Source organism: Anopheles darlingi, chromosome 3, assembly GCF_943734745.1.
Source record: "Anopheles darlingi chromosome 3, idAnoDarlMG_H_01, whole genome shotgun sequence".
Classification (NCBI taxonomy): domain Eukaryota; kingdom Metazoa; phylum Arthropoda; class Insecta; order Diptera; family Culicidae; genus Anopheles; species Anopheles darlingi.
Window position 1 is genome coordinate 27,418,439 of NC_064875.1, and position 23,121 is coordinate 27,441,559.

A 23,121-nucleotide genomic window follows, 5' to 3' on the forward strand; every position below is an offset into this window, starting at 1 on the left:
AAAAAAGTGTGAAAGTGTTTCACAAAAAGCCTGAAATGGTATCCTAGAAAACCAAACTGCTTCTTTCTTTTAGTATCCACCTTCCTACTCGTACTCGTTTGTGAGATACGACTACCAGCGAGGCCCGCATACAAAGGAAGGAGGCTTTCGGTACGCCCATCGTCAGCAGAAACGGTGGAACGAATGTGGGAAGCAACAACTTTGAATTGATTTATGACCGAGTGCGGCGATGAGTCTTTCTTTCCGTTTCGAGCCGGTCTTTAGTGTGAATACGAGGCCGTATATAGCGGCCTCCTACCAATTCTTCACAATCCTTGGAGCACTTTTTGTGGTGAAAGAGGTGCTAAAACATCGCGCACACACACAGACACCCATACGAAAATCGCTGATCAGAGAACGGCCTCAAAAGAAAATACATTCGCCGGCCCATCCGCCTTCCTTCCGCCTTTTTCATTGCAGCCGAAATGAGGCCGCTAAGCACCGAGTGGAAGGCCGGAAAACTTTTCCTCATCATGACGACATAAAATTCTAATAAAATCCCCGGGAATACCCCGCCACAAAATATGCTCCAATCATGCCAGCCGAGGGGCCATATATATCCTGGCTTTCTCCCATCGCACGACGAGGACAGCCCTGCAGCAGGGAGATCCGCATGCATCGGTGGATTTTTCGGGAAAGAAAGCAGAAAACTCCGGAAGTCAGCAATAATCAATTGACATCAGGCGGAACAGAACTGCACGGGGCGTGACCGGAACTGGCAATGTCGGCAGCATAGAAACCGAAAGTTGAGGCCAATATAGCCAAGAGCCGCCGCAATAGTGAGCTCTTGATTTGAGCAGCGCCGTCCGGCCGTCGTACAACAGCCGAGCGTTCGACCTCGATTTGATTGGTTTATTGCTTCGCTCGCGCCCCAGAAGGTGTCGGAGGCGAAGGCGCTTCCTGTTTGTTTCCTGCTTTCTACTGCTTTCACCATACGGCAGCGCAACGCAGCAAAAAAATGTCTTCCTCGCACGTAAAGGAAGAATAACGGTCTATTTTGCTTCGATGCCTATTTACAATTCCAGCTGTCTTATGTGGGGGAGAGCTTACTGTGGGCGTGATGTGGACGAATATAATATAGGAATTTATTGCGAGTCAGGACTCTCCTCCGAAAAGGAAGCTTGGAATTGTCCTGACAGGAGGACTCCCCCTTTTTCCGTTGGAGAAGCAATGGCGTTTCGTTGGAGACTAATTTACAATTAGATTACGAATTGAATCAAAGTAAATAGGGGCCACAGATGGGGAACAGAAAACACATGAAACGCTTTGATCAGCATTTTGTTTAGCTTCGGTTTAGCTAAGGGATAACAATCACTCAAGGCATAAAGTAAAAGTGCTAAGCAACGAAAATGCGATGAAAGGCAGAGGATACCACTATTGAATGCAGATTCAACTAAATGTGGAAGAAAATAAGACGGAAAAAGGAAGATAACAATACAAAATGTGAGTAGAACCCGAAAGAATCAAGCGTAAAATAAAAGACTTTTAAACAAATGTTACGAGATATAAAAAAGTGAAAGGTAGATAAATGGAAAGATAAAATTAAAAAAATGAGCAAAAAAGTGAAAAGCATATAAGAACCAATTTAAAAACGGTGGCGAACATTGGATAATGAAGCTGGCAGCCTATCAAACATAATGCCTTAATTAAGGAGTTTTAGAATTCTTCTCCCTAAACTTAGTTATCAGTACTATGTCTAACAAGCTCTCATTTTCCCTTGTAACCGGTATCGACTTCTCTAAAATGAAGCTCCAATTTCGTCCAAAGTGTCCGAGAATCGACAACCACTTCGGGAGGAAAGCCCTGCCTCGAGAATCCATCATCTGCGGACCGCGGTCCGTGGTTCCATAAATCGTCCGCAATTTAGAATACCTTAAAAGTAACTGCTTTAATTAGAGTACGGCCAGCCAGCGATCGTCCTCGACTACCAGAGATTTTTCAACGGCCAGCAAATTACTACTTGCGCTGGTTCCGAGTTAGCGAAGGCCACGAAATGGCAAAATTGGAAAATCGATTAACGAAACCGGCGACCAGACAGCCCAGTGTGTGTGTGCCTTCACCCCTCGTTTACGAAATCTAGCTCCCGGCTATTGCAGATGACCGATGGGCTGACCAAATGAATCAACCATGTCTTCAAGAACGCAAGCGCTGGGAAAACGAGAACTCATAACTCGACTGTTCGGTTCTGTTCTAACGGTTCCGTGGTGCGCTTCTGACATTCCACATGGCCTCATGGCAACCACGCCATGGGCGCTGATCGATGGAGTCATTGCAGTCGACGGCAGCGCCAAGATCGGTTTGCGCGGTTTCGTTTCTTTTTTTCGCTTGTGAAATTGAAATTGGAGCAAATCAGCGAAGCCCTTCGGGGAGGTAAAGCTTAAAGATAATAAACATGTTCCATAAATCAAATATCAAACCGTTAGCTGCAGAGGAGGAACATCGTCTTCAAGAACGTCTTGCTCAAGAAGCAGCAAACGACGACAGCTTACCTTGCACCGTCAGCCGGGCGATGGCGCTCTCGCGTGAACCGACCATATTCTGGGCGATGCACTGATACCGGCCACTGTCCTGTGGCCGGACATCGCTGATCATCAGGTTACCACCATCGACGATCCGCATCCGGCCGTTCTCTTTCGCGGAGCGCAGATTCTCCTCCAGCACTATCCGATCGTCATCCTTCATCCAGCGGATCGTTGGCTCGGGACTACCCTTCGGTGCCCCACATTCGAGCAGCGCCGTCTCGCCGGCTGCCACGCGCGTATCCTTAGGCTCTAGCCGGAACTCTTCTCGTAGCACTGAAATAGACAAAACGAATGCAATAGATTTAGTAGATGTGAGAGTATCTTTGTATATTTAACACTAGAGTTTATAGCTACGTGTTTTAAAAATAATTATCTACCAACATTATCAACTGTCATTATCAACTTCAGATGCCAAGATTGGGTCGTTTTAAGAAAGGGGGGGTCCCATACAAATCTTTGCTACCTTTCATGGATTCAGCGGCGCCTACTTGGATGCAGCAAACATCTTTTGCAAAGCAACGCATCAGGAACAAAATCACAGTGCACTATGATTTGTTCATAACTGATTCGGAATGAAAAAATAACTTTAAAGCTGCATAAAAATTTTAAAGACGGTTTAGGATGGTTGTAAATTTGTTGATAACATTTTTTTAAGAAATCAATAAACTCAGTATTTTGTATCACATTTTCTCATAGTGTTAAACGTGTTAAACAACGCCATCCATTGTGTAATTGCGTTGAACGTTAAACTAACTGTTGAGGGATGTTTACGAACGGGTCCAATCATCATCTCACGTTTCACTGCAGCTCATCGTGATAATTATCACCCTTGACATGCCGTAGTGTTTCTTCTTCAATTTCAAAACATGCTTTGGGTGCTGATGCTAACGCAATCGAACAGGCGTAAGAATCGACCTCTGGATTAATGACTTTTGACACCGGCGCGAACAGTAATTCAATCTTGGGAACCGCTTCTACTTCCTATGTCTGCGGTTTTTTAAGATTTTTTTTCGACAGAAAGACCACGATGACACGCAAGAAGACAACATGTTTAGTCGTGATGCCATCCTACCCAGAACGGATGAATTGATTTCAAATTCCTACAATTATTATTGAATAATCAAATCGTAAAGGGTGGCCTATCTCTAATCGACTGAAGAGTTATTGAAACCCGAACGCGTTCTTTCGCAAACGCGTCCTAAAGGCCCAACAGGAACAGAGCAGCGGCCTCTTTATAAGCATAACATTAGCCGGATGGTTACCTTCCACTTGATCCGTAAACTTGACTCCCCCCGGTTCCTTTTCCCCGTTCCCCGGCCAGGCCATTCTGACAAGTGACATGAACTTCAGCTTCAATACCCCTCGGCAAAGCGGAGAGGTGGACCCGCCGGTGCTGTGGAGTGGTGGAGGGATATCGGTAACGCTCGACGGAGATTCATTCGGTCCAATAAATTTAATCTACATAAAATGGCCGTTCGAGAGGCCGACGCCGTTTTACTTTTTGCTGGCGCTGGCGTCGTATCGGGGATCACGAGCTCTATCTTTCTCACTCTTTCCTTTTGGCAAAAGGCGGTCTGGTGTGGCGCGTTCCATCAATCGCGGTGCCCACCACTCAACCGGAGGCACACCTCATGATCGCAGGCGCTCATGTCTATTCATAGAAGTGTGACAAAGCATCAATTTCACTGTGACACGGAACGCGCTCCACTCCACCTGTGCGTGCATCGTGGGTCTTTGGTAACGGCAACCTCCAGTAACTTCGAAGGCACATGGCACATTATGTGAAAGGAAGCCATAGAGAAGCCATCGTGGCCTCGTGGTCACCACCATCGTTTAATGCTGAACTTTCCTACACATTATCATCACACACCGATGATGCTCGGCGGACAGCGATAATGGTCCTCACGGCCCCTCCCCGTTTCCTAAGTGAAGATTAGCTAGAGAGCTTCGAGTGGAGTCCAAAGGCCAACTGACGACGACACGTGGTCGCAAGCGCACAAGGGGGTATACATACATACGAGACTTTCCTACATCAGGATGTATCGTTGCTGTAATAAATAATTATGCAAATTGGTGCAGCATTAAATTATAGATACAAAGTCAAGGCAGGTGAAGATTGGCATTAGGTGAGATGGAGATGGAGGCCTACGGGCCATCACTCGCGCTGATGCGTGGCGCCAGCGTGGAGTAACGGACATAGAAAGAGGGTCTGTGTGTGTGAGAGATAGAGAGGGAGAGCGATAGATATGAAGAGGGGTTTTTCTAGCTAATCTGTGACACCTTTGCATTAACGATAAGATAAGAAGTTAATCCAATAAGCCCGAGATGGAAGCAGACAGGGAAAACGTTGACTCTCTGGTGGAGTAAATAACATTTGGCTAATCCAACATTCGTAGCAGCGAACGAACCACCTTATCTCGTCTCGTCTCGTGCTTTCCCCCCAAAAAAAGGTATTCGAAACGAACTGCTTAAGACCTCCTACTAGCATACTTACGTGCAACTTGCAGCGTCGCATTCCGGCTCTGGGCGACGCCGGCCTCACTCGACGCGACACACCAGTAGACGCCGACACTGTTCTCCTTCTTGCTGTGAAGCGTCCTCAGGAAGAAGAGCGAACCGGCCGGCATCAGGACATGGTTTGAGGTCAGTTTGAGCGGTTCGCCGTCCTTGTACCAGGTGATCTTCGGTTCCGGCTTCCCTTCCGCCTTGCAGTTCAGCGTCGTCGGTTCGTTCTTCGGTACCAGCACGTTGCTCGGGTGTTCGACGATGCGCGGAGCACGGTACTGGGCTGTGGAAAGTGGAAATACGGAGACGGGATGCAATTAATATACTGTTTAGTACTTAAATCAAGGTAAAAATAAATTCAATATAGTGGCGAAAACAGATCCTTTCTTTTCGAACTTAAAACTGTTATAACGCATGGAACAGTTAATATTTGGCCGCTTATTTTTAATCATTGCAGCGCGACTAGTGGTCACTTTGCAATTCTGTTGACAGCGTTTTAATCATTGTAGTCTGTTTGTTTCGTGGTAATTGGGTTTTTTCTCAAAATTGATCCATGCCTTCAAAAGTTATCGCCGATGGAACGTGAAAGGCTAAAAAGAAGTCTGCACACTCACTATTAAAACTCGATTTGAATGGTTTTTATGGACGATGGAACACACCTAATAATGCATTAAGAAAAATATGGACTTTGCCAATTATAGAGGGAACGATTTAGCAAGGGTTTGGTTTATTTACGGAGATAAATTTGCCCGTAAGATGATGATTTGGCATGGGATATGAAATTGCTGCGACAAATCAAATGTTTTCACCATTGCGCAAGAAAAGAGGATCTACGTAAAAGAATTTTGTCTTTCATTTGTCCACCAATAATCCTGTGTACGATTGGTATGATTTAAGTAGCTGTTCTTGCCGAAGATATGTGAGTTAATTTTTCTGTATTCAAATAGATCGATGTTAGGGAAAGCGATCAATCCACCAAAACGACTGGATTTTCGTTCCATCGATTTCTATTCGACAAATATCATAAGGAAACTTAAAAATAATATCAGAAATTAAAAAAATCAACTGAAATGAGGGTGATGTGCAACAATATGGCAATGATGTGACCTACAGTACTGTGCAAACATTTTTGAGTGTTGTCAAAGTAAACGTTAAAAGAGTCTTATAAAAACAAATGAATATTTTTCATCAATATTTTTTATTAAAGGCAATAATAAAACCTGCAAAATGACACCTTTCTTTTCTTTTTACGTCTTTTTTGCCTGAGATATGACCTTTTTTGTGCGGCCAAGTATTAACTGTCCCATGCTTTACTAGTGTACTAGTATCAACACAGTGGACATTGACTTAGTCTACTAAATGGTATCTTCTTGTGCAGTCTATGACTACTTATCGAATGTAGAGCTGGATAAGTAAGTAAATACTGGATAAGTATGTAAGGAAACATTCCGATCAACTCGAAACCTGCACATGATTGGAAATCTGATATGTAGAGGAAGCTTCCATGTACTTTGCACGACAGTAAGCCATTACTGACAGCAAAACAAATGCCAAACTGTGTTAAATCATGGAAACGGTATCGGTAGTCACGACACCGAGCATACAGCACACGCATAGAGAGAGAGACAAAAAGAGGTGCCCTCTCCACAACAGATACACCTTGCGGGCTTTATGTCGATATCTTAATACCATTCGCCAGCGAATCCCCGCGAGTGAAAACGTGACGCCCTTTGATCGTGTCCGCGCGGCTTGCGATCGCCCGCTGGGATAAAGGGAACAAATGGAGGACCCCCTCCTCCATCTCAACCATACATTCGGCATCTGCATCATCAGAAACAAACATTTTGCATAAGAGCCGCAAGAGCCCCCGCTTTAGCTAATAATTTAAAGTGTGGGCCTAGGATGTAGGGGTTCAACAATCGTACTGCCATTAGACGAATGCTCTAGAGCTCTGTGAGCTCTGTGAGCAGCAGCAGCAGCAGCATAAAGTGCATAAATTGCCGTACGAGCGCGTACACACACACACACTAATTGCGGCCGCACCACGATCAGCGACGGTTTTTAACAAGAAAGGAAAATGGGATCTTAAGAAACGACCGATACCATACGCGTCCATACTCGCGGCACACTTGGCACGAGGCACTAAAGTACTCAAGCCGCGCAGTGCTTCGTACGCATATGCTTCAAAAAGGATGGCGCTATGCAGAGGTGGGATTATAAGAAAAACCCCACGCGTGCGGCAAGCGGAGAAGAAAAAGATCGAAGATCAATCAGAAGGGAGAAGGACGTTTTTGGTAAATGAGCACTCCGGCATAAGAGGCAATATGCCTAGTTCTAGCTGGTTCGCTATGCACTTTTCTGCATACGACGACCATGGATGGAACCGTCGTCCTCGTCGTCGCCGTGTGGGTTGCAGCGCAAAAAAGCGCCCAAAGGCGTACCATAATTGCACATTTATTAGCCATTGTCTGGGAGTAAATGTCACCAAAGAGGGTGGGTGTGCGTGGTGCGTGCTCGTTCCTCATGGCCTCATGGTGTGTATGTGCCCCGTACGGCCATCGCCAGCAACAACAACAGCAACATTACCGTAACCCCGTAATCGGTCGACTCTCTATTTAAAGTATTTATAGGTGGTTTCGCCTTAAGCAACGGATAGTCCGGCATGAATCCCCGTCCCCGTGCAGAGGCAGCGCAGTGCATACATGGATTGCAGCCGCCCTGGGCGTCGCAAGCAGAAAGAAACGAAGCAACCAGGCTGGTTAAACAGTTTCTTTTTTAAATGCTTTTCCTCTCGTGCGGTGCGCGAGATCTTCCTCTTCTTCTTGCCGAAGCCGGAAAGGACGGTAAAGGTAGAGGACGACTTAAAAGCAAACCAATTAGCGAAGCCGATCGGGATTTGCTCGGGACCAAAGGAAAAAAGCTACTGGAAGTTACTCATTATCAATTGCCGGGAGAATTGTATGCGAAGACTCGGCGAGCGAGAGAAAGAGAGTTGCGAATCTCAAGATGTGCATCTTGAAGATTTATCTTTGCTTTTAATTGGTCAGTCTTGCGAGAGGGTAGCGGCGGCCGCGCAGTTGCATTGATGCAAATATCCTAGGGTTTGCGTCGTTGGAATAAAATAAATTTGTTCAGCAAACCACCAACGTCTATAGAAGTCTCAATAGACCGCAACGAAGGATTACAAATTCCAATAGCCGCTCAGAGTGTTGCTTGTTACGCTCGAGGGTAGTCGTTTCTTGAATAGCAAATGGATTGTTCTTTGGAGAAAATGTTAAAATGTGGACCGGGAATGGGAAATTGCGGTATACTAGTTTTTGGGTCAAGAATACTTAATTACAAGTAAATTGAATGGTTGAAACTGCTATACACACTAAAAGAATTTGAACTTCTTGAGGAGTACTCGAGTCCTTAGAAATACATCGAATAGGTTCGAAAATATTAGGTCCCTCAATTAGTTTCTTAATTCTTTCGATTTTTAGGCTCAACAAAACCTATTTAATTTCAAAAGCAACAAAAATATTAGAAATACGAGAATATATTAATCCAAATGAGTGAGTTGCTGTGCAAAAAAAAAGTAGGCAATCAAAAAAAGAACAATGTCTGGAGTATACAGCGAGTGGGGTAAGATTTCATTGGCGAAAAATGTTTCACTGATTTTGCAACATTAGATCGTGCGATATCTATCTTCTATCTATATATATAAAAATGAATGTGTCTGTCCGGATGTCCGGTATAGACTCCGAAACTACTGGACCGATTGACTCCAAATTTGGTATGTGGGGGTTTTTGGGGCCGGTGAGTGCTATAGGCATGGTTAGAAACCCCCCGCTACCTTCCTTCATGCCCTCCTCTAACACTTGACTGTTAAAAACATTCATTACTCCGCAAGTTATGAACCGAATAGCATTAAAACTTGCACAATTGTTGATGGTCATCTGAGAAACTATGGGACAAAATTTGGTCTACATCGGATGAGGGAAAAGGGGAGCTTCCATACAACCCCAATCCTTAAAATACGTCCTAGGGCAATATGGGTATCGTTTCCTAGGTTTTGATGGTCTCTAAATCGATTGGATTCACTTAATACTCTTTTACTTGCTTCTTTCACCTATCCACCATCACCACCCTCCATTCCGTACATCTTGCAGAGCAGAGTGATGGGTGGGAAAGTTATATAGTTGCGAATAAAAACAATGGAAGAACGAGAGAGAGAGAGAGAGAGAGAGAGAGAGAGAGAGAGAGAGAGAGAGAGAAAGAAAGAGAGAGAGAGAGAGAAAGCGATAGAGAGAGAGAGAGAGAGAGAAAGAGAGAGAGAGAGAGAGAGAGAGAGAGAGAGGGAGAGAGAGAGAGAGAGCCTGCGGTGGAATGACAACAATGGGATCGGCATCGCTGCAGAAATCATTACCATTTTTTATTGGTGTGTCTACTGTTGGTTTTAATTTTCTTAACAATTTCTTAAGTTCAATCAAGTCATTAGTTAATCAAGAAGTTGCTTTAAGTTTCACAAGTCAATTTACATGAAACAATTATAAAAACTCATTCAGTTGTGAAGTATTTGAATTGATCAAAAATTATATTAATTTTTGATTATTGATTTACGTGCCTCTTATCATTGACGATTTTTAACGTAGCGGGTTATGAATGGTAAACGATCGGAATTGCATGCACAAACATATAAAGCAGCAGTAACCGAATAGTAATAGAAATCAATACCAACATATCCTATCTATCCGGAACGGCTTGCGTTTGGAATGATCACCGAGAATGTCCGATAGAAAAGAAAGACCCTCGATCTGATCGATTGACGTTTGAGTAAATTTGAAGTGCGGTGCTTTTAGTTATGATCTACCATGTGACTATTTAAATCATCGTAAGCTGAATACCGGAAAAATGGATCAAGTGTGTCGTATTGTAATGCCGTTAAATACACAGCATTTGAACTTAACGAGCTATGTGCAAGCCGAATACTAAAGTCAAACTTTTTTTAAAAATACTTGGGAAAATATAATTCGTTGTACCAAATGCCATCATTTGGCGCGTAAAGTAAAGCCTTAAAATTCAAACATCAAGTTAACTTTCCAGGTCACATTTACAATCACGTCGCATCTCTATTTTCAACATCACTAACAGACCTAACTATTGATTGGGTTCATTGATAAATTGAATACGACCAAATGATGGAATAGATAAAATTATATCTACTGAAATTTTAACGTTCCTGTTTACGATAAACCCTCGACCGATCAAAGACAGTACGAAGTCTGTCGGGGCAGCTAGTAGTTTTTAAAAATAGGTCTCAAATCATAAATCATGTCGGTTAAAATCAGTTAAAACCTTATTTTTTTTCATTTGTTTTTATTGGCCCGAACGTTTTGTATCTGTGAAGTAAAAATCTCCAGTTCTTATCATTTTTAACTCGAGAAAAAATATATTATAGCCAAAATAATGAGCAATTACTTAATGCGTTTAAACGGTATTTAGATATACTCTTAACCATCAAAACACAGGTCTGCGAAACTGACCCAAAATTAATCCATCTTTCGTCATCTTTAAGCAGAATCGAATGAACTAAATCAGGGACCTAATAAGTAGATCGTTGAGATCAACCCATCATAAGAAGTTCGATAACCTAGTTAAATCCAACCAAGAAGGTGTAAAGTTTCTGTTTGAACTATAAAAAAATGGTTCGATAATAAGTCACTCTTGAAGGTATCTCAAAAGATTCTTTTAGCAATTATTTGTTTCGCAATTAGCAATTAGGTTTCGAATAGTGTTACAGTGAGTAGTGCAATGTCAAATCACCAAAAGCGACATGAACAATAAAACAGGCTTTTTTTAAAGATGTAAAGTTCCAGCCTGGTTCTATGTAATACTACTTTCATCATTAAAAATAACTCCAACATGGAAGCACATTGAACGTAGAGAAGCATAAGAAAAACCTTTTTGCCCAATGTAGTGAAAAGGTATAGTGTAAACTTTAGTTAGCGTATTAAACGAAGTACAACTACAACTCAGTGATAATTCAACTTCTTTTAATATGAAACCTTTAATAGATGCATTTTCTCGATTTAAATAATAGTAAATACTTGCTGCATCGTTTTCGCTTTCATCTGAAGACTTTTCCTTCGTTTGCTACAAATATCTGCTCACAATTCACGAACCCTTTACGCCGTCTTATAGGTTTCAATCCAGTAAATCACGCCAATACGAGTACATGATTTTTCGTCTGGCATTCGGCATTTCGCATTAATAACGCCGAAAGACAAAAAAAAGATGTCCCGCACAAAATGAACGACAACAGCCGCGTGATGGCAAATCGCGTCAACAAGACCAATCTCCTCAATCCATCTACTTAAAAAAGTTATTTCCATCCTACTCTGAAAAGCGGCTGCCTCCGCCGCCGTGTGCCGAGCAATTTGTGGAAACAAACGTGCGAACAATTCGTGCGAACGCCGGCGAACGATCTCGGCACCGAGAGGAATGCACTTGACACATACATGACTTCTTTGGGGGAAACTCCGTTCCTATTACTTTCCTGTGCAGTTGTCATCGTTTTGTCCTCACCACCACCACCACCCGGGATGGGATGAAAGGATTGAGAGGAATGTGGCATCCAACATCACACCGAAGAAAAGCATACTCGTTGCTTTGCGCCAAATTAAAGCAAAATGAAGGAAAAAACCGGTGCGGAGGGAAAAATCGTAAATGATGTGAGAACGTTACTTTTGGACGCACCGTTGTCGTTGTCGGCGGCGGCCACGACGAGTTGCATGTTAACCCATTTCTGACACCTTCATCCGCCTTGTCTTGAAGTTAGTCCGGAGGTTGGAACTCCGAGACAAGTTGTTTTGATTTCGCTGGATCACCCTTTTCCTGCATTCACCTCTTTTTCCACAGCACAACATTGGATCCCGCTCGCGATGAGTAAACATTTTCCTTTCCAGAATGGCGCGGCGTGTTTCCGTTTGCAGATGCGCGTGCCTTGGCCTGCGATTCGAGGCCAAGAATGGGAAGAGACGCCATCGCTCATAAATAAATCAACGCCAATCAACCGGGAAAGAGAGTGCCTCGGGGGTTATGAAGACCAGAACCAGGCAGGCTGTTGCAGGAAGAGCTCCACTCCAGGGTTGAAGAAGCGTTTGAGCAGCCGTCTGACCGACTACCTCTGCGCACTCTGCTGATGGTGTCTAGGGTCACCGCAGAACCGCCCGACGATGAGCAGAGAGCAGCAGCAGAAGACGATCATCTCAGGCGTCGGGTCCATTTATCATTCGCCACCAACACCACCACGCAATGGTGAGAGCATAGCGAGAGTGGGAAGGGAGCAATAATAAGCGCAATAACGAGATCAAAAGCTGTCAGAAACGCGCGCATTCGGAGCGAAGTTGAACCTTGCAAGCGAATCGGCGAATTTTTGAAGTTCAATTGGATGATATCACTTCGTCGGGTTTGCGCCTTGCGGTCGGCGCACAGTTTTGAAAGTTTGCTCCATAAATAACAAAACGACAACCGATCGTACGATCCGGGGGCTGACTATATAGTGATCAAAGAAAAGGGACCCGCGCTATGCTGCGGGTTTATGTTGTCGTCTGCCGGAGGGCGGCGGCAGTTTCCTCTCTTTTGCAAACGAATTATCCGAGGAGAACGCGAAGAGAACGACAAGAGTGTGGCGGCGCCAGTAGTTTCACAATCATGCAAACGCAAAAAGCATAAGTGGTGCACGTGAATGTGAGGAGGAATGAATACTGGGCTGGTGCGGTGGGGAGGGCGTTTGTTTTGTTTGACAAAATTTATGACCTGGACAGGGAGCATCATGTGGACATCATCCACGCCCCACTCGCCAACGAAATGCTGAAACAAAACTTCACAAAAACTACTCCCCACATCCGCACCGCATCCGGACACATGAATACATGAATCAGCACCCGGGTCGCTAGCGGTCCTCCCCATCCCCCGCGCTTATGTTGAGCATAACGTGGTACTCAAGCGGCCCAGCAGCATCCTTCCTCCCCCCAAAAAAAAAAAAAACACCGACCACGGCGAGCACTTTATTGGGAAATTTTTATTGATATAATTTTTAATGGCGGTGCCTTTGACACATTTAACGACCCTAACCGGGCCTAGTGGTGGTGGTGGTGGATTTTAGGTGGCTGGAAATGGGAATTACCACCGACGCCACATATCATGGGACCAATTGGCACCGAAAGGGAAATTGGTGCCAAGGGAGCAGAGAGAGAGAGAGCGAGTGCATCCCATTGACCGGTCGATCCGCGGTCCTATGTTTTTTGGGGGTTCACAAATAAGACACATGTTTATTCGTGTGAATGTGATTGTAAATGAGTTTCAATGGAGGAAACTAGTTCAAAGCGAATCGCGGCTCTAGGAATAGGAGAACTCCCTGATACTGCTGGCCGCTATATGGAATTTATTCCATATTCAATGTGGAAAATAATTCTTTTGCATCAATTATAGGGGTATTATGGTGTTGTTCTCCCAAAAATATTGTTATTGAGGACAGGCAAACAGACGAAATAACTGGCAAAGATCATTCCGTAGAGGAAAGAGTTCTACTTCTGATCAGATGCTTTACCATAGAACTTTGAAAACATGAATCAATATTGATTTTAATTAATGCTAAGACTATCTATGATAAAAAGATACTGTTGTATGACGCCATGAAAGTCTTTGAACATCAACAACATCACATGTAAGGGAGATATGGATACAAGACTCTCAAGTTCCATCACCTTTTAGTCTAACGCTGGCCATTCGCAGCTCTGGAGTTCATACATACGAAACCATCTGTTTCAAATCATTTCAGATCTTTGCATAAGAGATCAAAGACTCTGCGACTTACCACAAGCTTGTGAATTAGGCAAGTGGCATATAAACTGAAACGTACAGCATGAAAAAAAAGTTTATTCCCTTCTGTATGAAATTTACGTTTTGGCTGTTTTCTCCAAACAACTAAGTCCGAAAATCAAAGACCGTGTATCAATAGTTTCGTTTTTTATTCGTCTTTTACTTTTTTTTACAACTTTTTACTTTTTTCAAAAAGACCCATTAAAAAAAATATCGGGCAAATATAGTAGAGAAAGGTACGAAAAAAAGTTATCCACCCAATACAAAACAAATATGGTTTTATCTTCAAAATAGTCAGATAATATTCCCATTTCAATGATGCAGTTTAGATCTTTAATCTCATGCGCATCTTTTGAGACTCTATCGATGGTTCTATCGTCTATAATAATGGAGTTATGCGCCTAAACAGTACCTAACAAATTAATAGTTGTTCGTTTCTTAGAGATATTCATAGAGTCGTATAAAAATGAATCAGTTGTCTAGTAACATGGTTCATAACACCATTATTTTAGGCGATAGAACCATCGATAGGATCTCAAAAGATGAATTGATATATGATCGAAACTATTAATATACGATCTTTGATTTTCGGACTTAGTTGTGTGGAGGAAACAGCCGAAACGTAATTTTCATGCAGGGGGGACACTACACTTACACTTTTTTTCATACTGTAAATGCTCCGATTCAACTGGAACGTTAAACGTTATCGACATTGAGTTGAAAAGAATAGAATTCAAAGAATAGAATCATTATCAGACGCCAGGCACTTGTCAGTTATAGTGACGAGTACATATACAAATCAAAGTGATAATCCAGATCCAAAGTAATTGGAGAAAGTGCAACGAAAGCATCAAGTGGATCATTTCCTGGATGAAAGGATGAAACTGATTTTAAAGTTCCTGTCCAAGCTCTCTAGCTATCTCCAGCACTGACCGATGCATAAAGCAAACAATTAGATGCCAATGTCCGGCACATCGCCATCATCGTATCCTTCTGTCGCTCCGTTACATGCTCATCAGTTTATGCTCGCGCTTGCGATGACAGCAAAGTGGATCATAAACCGATATAATGACATTCCCATTGATACTCTTGCGTACGCCGCACGTTAACCTTCGCCAGCACGCTCCTCGGTTTCTCATACGCCGTCACCACCGTCAACTCGATGCCCGGTCGACTCAGCACCTCATTTGCCTTCAGCACACGGCACCGGAGAAGACTTTGGGCAACAACAAATGACCCAGCATGCCCATCATCATCATCATCGTTGCCGTCGTCGTTGTCGTCGTCGACATTCGTGACTTTTCCATTTCATCTAGTCAGTCAGTCCCCATCCCAGTTGTTGCTACGGGCCACGGGGTTTGAGTCACTCGACTTTGGATTCGGTTTAGGGAAGATTTGAAAAATTGGTCCAGAGATCGCAGACCGACCAACCGAACGACCGACAGACTGCGGCGCGTGCAGGTAACAACCCGTTTCCCATTATCGTGACACATGCTGAAGGACTTGTGATGGATGTAAGAGCGGCGATGGCGATGGGAAGATGGAACTTGGACACCATAATGAACGCTTGTCCCGCGCGCTCTTTCTCTCCTCCACCTTTTCCAGTTCGCTTGTCAACATTGTTACTGGTTAGTGGCTTTGCGTGCGCTGTATTGTGGCCACACGAACTGTAACGGTGAGTCCCATTCTTCTGGAGGCGACGCAGAGTATTACCCGAGACAGAACAGTGGAAGCTAGTAAGATTATTGATCCCTTTTTCCAAACAACAGCATAGAGTTTGGGCAGAGGAATGTTAGAAACAAGAGCCAATTTGGTCACTGGAAGCTAGTCACCTCGTCCACAGTGAGCAGTCCGATCGAAAAAAAACCTTAAAGGGCAGGATAAAGTGACAGGATGATGTGCTCGCGTTCGTCTCTGATCTGTTGAAGACACCTGGGGTCCACACTCACGACACACGGCACATGACTACATACTACATTGAGTGGTCTAGTTCTAGCACGAGATGCATGTTAAGTCCCGACCGACCGACACACACACACAGAGGGCCCAGCTCGTGGACAAGATGATGAATGATTGCTCGCTCACCTTCCACCTCATCTATATCGCCTGCCTGCTCCGGTTGGCAAAAGAGGTGCGAGGCTAAATAGTTTTCGTGGCGCTATCATCATGGACGCCACATCCGTACGTTTGCGACAACCCTAGTGGACCTAGCACCATCTGACAGCTAATGAGGGTGATCTTGCGGACGGGACACGAGCACGAAGCGAAAGCCGATTAAGGTCCGGAAATGCGTTACGGTATCTCATCAACTAGAACATGGCGCAGGAGATGAAGCTGGTTTGTGGAAATGAACGATGTAAAGCTTTTATGGAAGATTTTTTCCAACATATTGCAAGAATATGATGAGATAAATAGAAGTTCATCAAAACTTTTATATTATTTTGGTTTAAATTGTTCAATCCAATATTTAAATTTTTGGCAATCTTGTGGCAGACCAGTGACAATAAAAACGGAGCAATCGAGCAACACAAGACTAGAGGACGACACAAAGGCCCATAGAGAAGGTTGAGCAGTTAGATACATGTACTGTGTTGTGATGTCCCAAGTGTCAGGTGCGAAGTTGTCCTTGTTCTTGTGGATAAATGTTGCGCAGACTTTCCTGTTTAGTGATAAACAGTGACATGTCAATAACTTGTGTAGTTATGTGTTGTATATCATTGTTGAATAGTGCACATTGGCTGCTATGCTGGGAAATATATAAAGCATAGCAACCAGCTGAAAAGATCAGTTTAATTGTATTGTTAAGAATAAACCAATACGTTACATTATGTAAACAAATGACTTTAACTACAGTAACCTATAAAAAAAAATGTGCTGGAAGAGGAGGAAACGAGTGTATGGTATATTGTCCTAGTAGTACTCCTGCTTGAAGTTCAATCAACAAAAAAGAAATAGTCAACCTTTTATTCAACCAACGTAGAGCACTCTACTAGCGACAAGTCTCATTCTGAAGTGATTCTATGTTCTATCTGTCGGCACCGGATCATCTTCCGCCCCCCAAACCGAAACCTCCGAGTGGTTTAATTTTACCACTTTTTCCAGACACGCCGTTATGCAAATGAGATGGATGTCGCCGCCCCCAGAACTCGGCTCGGCGAAATTCAAATTTAGTTTCGCGACCACGCACCACCGCGTGCGATACTCACCACTCTGGCCACTGGCCCCAAAAATGGAACTAATTTGCGTGCACGAGCGAGCGAAATTCGAGTAGAACGATGTGAAAATCGATTGAATTCATTAACTTTCGCCACGTAAAATGGTCGTCGTTGGGTTGCCGCCGGTCGGTCGGTAGGTTCTCTTCTGCTAAGCGAAATTTGAAACCACAACAATTCGGATCCCGTGGGCCCCATTCGATTGTGTGTCTGTATGGGAGTTAATGCGTCTGCTAAGCATCCAGCTACCAACAATCGCAACGCACCTCTTTTTGTTTGTCCTTACTTTTGGGAGCTTTAGGTTAACGATTGTGAGAATTACGCACCAAACATCACGAGCCACATTGAGGAAGCCCCCCACCTGGGGTCCAAGCGAAACAAAATGTCCCCAACAAAAACGGAGGCGGATGAACACTAAATGTTTGTTGACCCATTTTACACGGAAACGCAGCCGCAAAGCAACGTAGTGGAAATGGAGGAAATGGCCTCGAAGAACACACACACACACTCACACATGTGCGTGGTCCTTACTGCATGGCTAATATTTCCAGAGGCGCGTGGCCTCGATGGCCTTTTCCACGAAAATGCGTGGCACGTGAAGGAGTGTGCGTCCTCGTCCTCGTGCACGCACAGTTCACCTCCTCTCGCCTTCTCCCTTCGTTCTGGAGTAATGCTCCATTTGCAGCATTTAATTAATTTTAGACACGCCAACTCCATTCCATTCCGGGGGGCCCTTCTGGCCACGGCGGCCTGTGCGTATCATTTCATATTCATGGAATATTTCAATCGAGATTTTCGACAGTAAGAGAGCTCGAACCGAGTTCCGCCTGAAATGGAGACGCCACATCGCGGATCCTGGTCGGCCATTTGGTTGTTTTTCCTCTAATTGCCTAATGCTTTTCCACCAGCCTTTCCAAATCCTGGGTTCGCATGCCGGCGCTGCTGCTGCTGAGGATCTTGCATGGTTAAGCCTCATTTACCCCAAATGGCCGCTGGCCGTTAGCTTTTAAACAAAAGGGGGGGACACAAAGTGGAGCTTAGAAGCTTTTTCGTCGCAGTTTTTTCGGCACCACTCGGGTGGATTGTTTGAATAAGAAGCTTATGCTTCGTTCATTTGCGCAGAACGTTCTTATCGTGTGATTTCTTGCAGAGTGTGCGCTTTAGTAAGCCGGTATTGTCGGTGTAATTGTTTGATTCTCGCGATAATCGGATGCGGATTATAAGAACGGTGCACGCAACGCCCCTCGAGGTTCAGTAGAAACGCACGGGTAATTCGTCAATCTTTTGGGGTAGGGGTTTTGAGCGATTATTTGATCAATTAACCCCGTTTTGATTTCATAATAATTGCTTAATCCATAATGACATTCAAGATAGATGTAGGATTACAGCTTATGCATTTAGAATCGGGAATCACAAAACATGTTTTACTTTCAAATTAGCAAAATAAATTTGATTTGATTTGAGTAAATTTGATTTCTATGTCATTGATTTTGTTTGTTTCTATGCTAAATTGAAAAAAAAACTGAGTAAGTGTGAACATATTATTTTTTAATCATAATACAATATTATCATAATAATATTATTCCTTTCGAATTTTAAAGAATTTAGATTTATTTATATGAATATCCTCAATCACAGTATGAACCTTCTTTTGAATAATAAAGACAGTAGAGGTCATTTTCACTATCATCACCCTGCATCACTGAAGCAACAGTCGATTGTAGCGCCAATTTGCTAAACCAATGTACAACTTTCCTGGATGTTTGTGAAACGAATGGAGATTTAATAAATGAAAGGATATGCTTCAGTTCAATTTTTTTTTCTTTAAAACATAAAATTCACTGAACAGTTTTTGACGAGAAATTTAGTTGTCTATCCTCAGCGCAAGTTCATTGTTCCTGAATATCTTATTGATTTACTCATTGCTAGGAAAGTTCTTTAATCTTGTTTCTTCTTGTTTCATTAAGGGGGGGCTTCGGTATTTTATTTTAATTCTTCGCATTTACTTTTTACAATTTTTCATGAGCTTTTATCCTTTCAAGGGTATTGTGTAAAATTTTGGGATTAATCGAAGCAAAACTGACAACGATATTGATTTTTGAAAATCCGCCTTTCATATAAGGCTCAAAGCATCTCGCGACTTTGAATCGCGATTCCCAAAACCTACGTTTTCAAAGTCGGTGCCCATCGTAGCATAAAAACTACTGGACCGATCGATTTGAAATTTTGAACACATAATTTGCACACTATTTGCCAGGTAGCCCCGTCGAGTTTTTGTTAAAATTGTTGATACTTTTTTCTTGATAATTCTTTTAATAATATAAAACTCGTTTTTTGAGGCAACATCGAAAAAAGTAACACTTTTTCAACTTTAAAAATCTGCCAAAAATTGAAAAATTGGAAATTCAACAAAAACTCGACGGGGCTACCTGGATAAACTTATAATCTAACAAAAGAATACCCATTTGTATGTTTCAGATGACCCAGCACGTAGCTACGATGGGCACCGCAAAAAGTACATTTTTGCAAAATTGCCTTTCTCGATTGGATGCCATGAACGTAGTTTTGATCAAATCTTCCTCAAAATAGAACCAAATGTTCTTGAAACGTTGTAGTTTAATATGACATTCATTTGTAAAAATTAAGTTGAATGGTTTCTTCATTAAAAACCTACAAAAATAAGCCCTTTTTTAACCCGAAATAACCAAAGCCCCTCCTTAATCTTGAACCTTCATAAGCTAATCTTAAAGGTCATTGTTATTCAAATGATAAGTTTACGATTGTTTGTTTCAGGGAAACAAGTTTAGTTTAGTGCTTCGTTTGAAGTTGTTTTGTTTATTTCTGGACCTTTTTGAAAGTGATTCCCATAACATCCCCATCTTTAAAGGGACATTCAATTTGTCATATCACTCCAGCCTCAAAAAGTGTTAAGTTTTTGAGGTGCAATTGTACTAACTATAAATTGCTCTAAATCGTAAGAGAAAATTAATAATAGTGTAAGGTCGTGATTAAATTGATGGAATTACTAAAGAATTAATTCCAGGTAGAATTAAGTAGTAGTCATTAAGCCATAATTCGTTAACCGTACCTAACACTAAATTTCATAAATATTCACTAGAAAATGCAGTAACACCTGCTGCCAAAATCACACACGTGCCACTATAGATTGATTATAGCAAACGATTACTCCCCACTTTACCACCATTTCTCCCGTTCCCTGCGAGGGCATAGTGTGACACACGAATGCGCCCACAAGTCGTCACCGTTGAATCATCATCTGCAGGCGGCATCACCGCACAACGAGACGAGCATATGGTTCGAATTTCGCAAATCAAAACCATCCCCGGTCGAGGTTGCCATTCTATGCAAATAATACATTCGCGCACATTCGCGCGCGCTCCTTCTCCTTAGGGTCGGAGGTCTGGTAGCAATAAACATGCCAGAGTGTTACTCTTCTTGGGCCACGCCACGTTCCCATTTTATGACCCGCCGCCCGGGGGCAAAGATGTGACTCTCCAACCGGCCACAGCCAGCAAGCGATCGTACGTCGAACTTGATACGTTCGCACACCAGACCAGGACCAGAGAGCAGCGCGCGCGCGCGCATAATCATTTGCATGTCGGTTTCTAATTTCAGGTTACCGATACCGAATCGTAAATGATGATCGCACCGCCGGCCCTCTTTCTTTCTTTTTGCATCCGATGCCATAATCGACTTACCACTTTTGCTCTGGATCGAACTACACAGAATGATGGCAAAAAAACCCTACCGAAACAAAGCCCAGACATTGTAAGTCACAATTCGACTCCTTCGAAGTTGAACGAAGCCGCCTTTTATAAGCCACATCTCTACAACAGCACGCTTCTTGGCTTCTTGGCCAAACAGAATTTAACTTTTAACTCACAAAAGCAGTTTGTGGCCACCACCCACCCTCCAGGTGCACCTATACAACACCGCACGGCATGGCACGAGACAAACCTCTGGTTTTGCCTCTGGGATTGGGCGCACGAGTTGTACTGCTGCACACGTTGCTAGGTTACTGCGTATAGGACGATGGCCGCTGCTGCTGCTGCTGCTGCTGTCAGCAAAAGGTAAAAAGCGAGGTTGCAAGTTGTAATTTAGATCGAAATTGTCGATAGAGACGCTCCGGTCGGTGTTGTGCATCTGCGAGTTTCCCTCCTCTTCCGGTGGTCGAACTTCTGGAAACGCAAAAAAAGCGTTGCGCTCTTGCTCGCAGTACCAAGGGGTTTGTTGTCTTGAGCACGAGCCAGTCTGGTAGCCTTCGGGGGGTTATTTGGGTGCCGAGCGGGGCGGAGGAGGCCATTGAAATGTCAACCAAGACCGCCGGCTGGTCACTCCGCCAGCCTTGCCTGCGTTGTCCCTAGCGCCGGTAAGACACGAGCAACAATGTTCGCGTAGCGGTTCGCGGTAGATAAAGTTGTTGTTGCGAATCTTGCAGACATCGCCGAGTGCCCCGAAGGTGTTTTCGAGGGAATGGGAGAGAGAGGCATGGCATATTTCTAAGCTAAGGTCTGGTTGGTTGGTATCTCTATCATCACGCCTCACTCACGCCGCTGATTTCAATGAAGTTGGGCATTTTGTATTTTTAAATTAAATTCCCATTCGATATTAAACAAATATTTTACATAAAACCTTCCCCGCAAACGACAATCCGCCTTTGATATCTGACGCACGCACGCATTCCCGGGGGTTATGGGCGCAGTGTACAGCAGTCGTAATTCAGTCACTCGACACCAACGGGGACGGGGAAACGGGACGTACGCGCGTGTCAGGTTATGTGTGCGGACCCCGTTGAGCGATTTCGCCAAACGCTTCTGCCCTTTTTGGCCGAAGCGAGGTCGAAGAAGGCCTGAGGAATACCGAGCACCGCATGTCAATAACTCTGCATCGCACAAGCGCCACCAGCAGCAGGCTGGGCAACAGCAACAACGGGGGGTCGTCGCTGTCACGCGGTCACGAAAAGTGAGGTTATGCAGTTGCGTCTTGGTGGAGAGCTCCCCCCCCCCCCCTCTCCTTTTCGGCGTTTTAATTCGCCAACTCGAAACCTCCCATGGATTTGCATCGGTAATCCGCGTACGGTTATGCTTTATGTGAAGTGCAAAGTGGTGCTTGCGTCGTGTTCTTCAACACCGGACCAAAGGATGATCAATTCAAAGAAAACAAAAAGATCTCTAATTAATTTATTGTTGATCTTTGGATTTGGTTGAGAGAATGGGGGAAGAGAAGAAGCGAGGTTTCGTTAATTTGGATCGAAAATGGGACTATTTTTTAGATTTTTTTGTAACAAAACTTTTAGTTTTATTTTTTGTTAAAATGTTACATTCAACCATCACATATAAAGAATTTTTGGTTGTAGTTTGAGGAATATTTATAAAGAAAATTGAAGCTGTGGATAAATAACTCTCTTTTGTTAGATAATGATGGTCGCACCGCCAGCCCTAAGATAAAGAATGTTTCTAATCACCTTAATGGAGTTTTTCTTAAGTTTTTGATAGAATTTTGAAGTAGCATAAGTAATGATTTTTACGTTCCATGAAAAAAATATTTTTGCATAATTATTTTACAGAAATTTTCTTCATCTTTTATAAAAAAAAAAACTCGACAAATGACAAATATTGAGCGGACAGTGTGTCCAAAACTGCAAAAGGGATCAGTCTAGTAGTTTTTCTGCTACCACTAATACCGGTTTTGAAAACATTGATTTTGTGAAAACCGCTTTAAAGTAGAGAAAAGCATCGAGCCATGTTAAAAAATATACAATTTTTTAAAATTTACTTGAATCAAGTAAAAAAAAAATTTATTTAAAAAAAAATTCTTGAAAGGATCGAAGGTTGTAGGAACTCATTTTAGCTGACTAATCGCCCGGAGACAGTGCTCAACAGTGATTAATGACACATTGCATGAGTTGTTTTCAAATGATGTGTGGAAAATCGCATAAAAAGAGCTTCAGAACAAAA

General features: G+C 43.2%; 1 protein-coding gene across 1 annotated transcript in view; it reads right to left on the bottom strand.

The window, feature by feature from the left end:
• LOC125954245 (protein sax-3-like) overlaps positions 1–23,121 on the bottom strand; it is a 60,188-nt gene that overhangs the window by 11,036 nt on the left and 26,031 nt on the right. Inside the window, 2 exon segments of the mRNA XM_049684381.1 lie at positions 2,529–2,834; positions 5,056–5,349. Of these exon segments, the coding sequence (XP_049540338.1) occupies positions 2,529–2,834; positions 5,056–5,349 (600 nt within the window).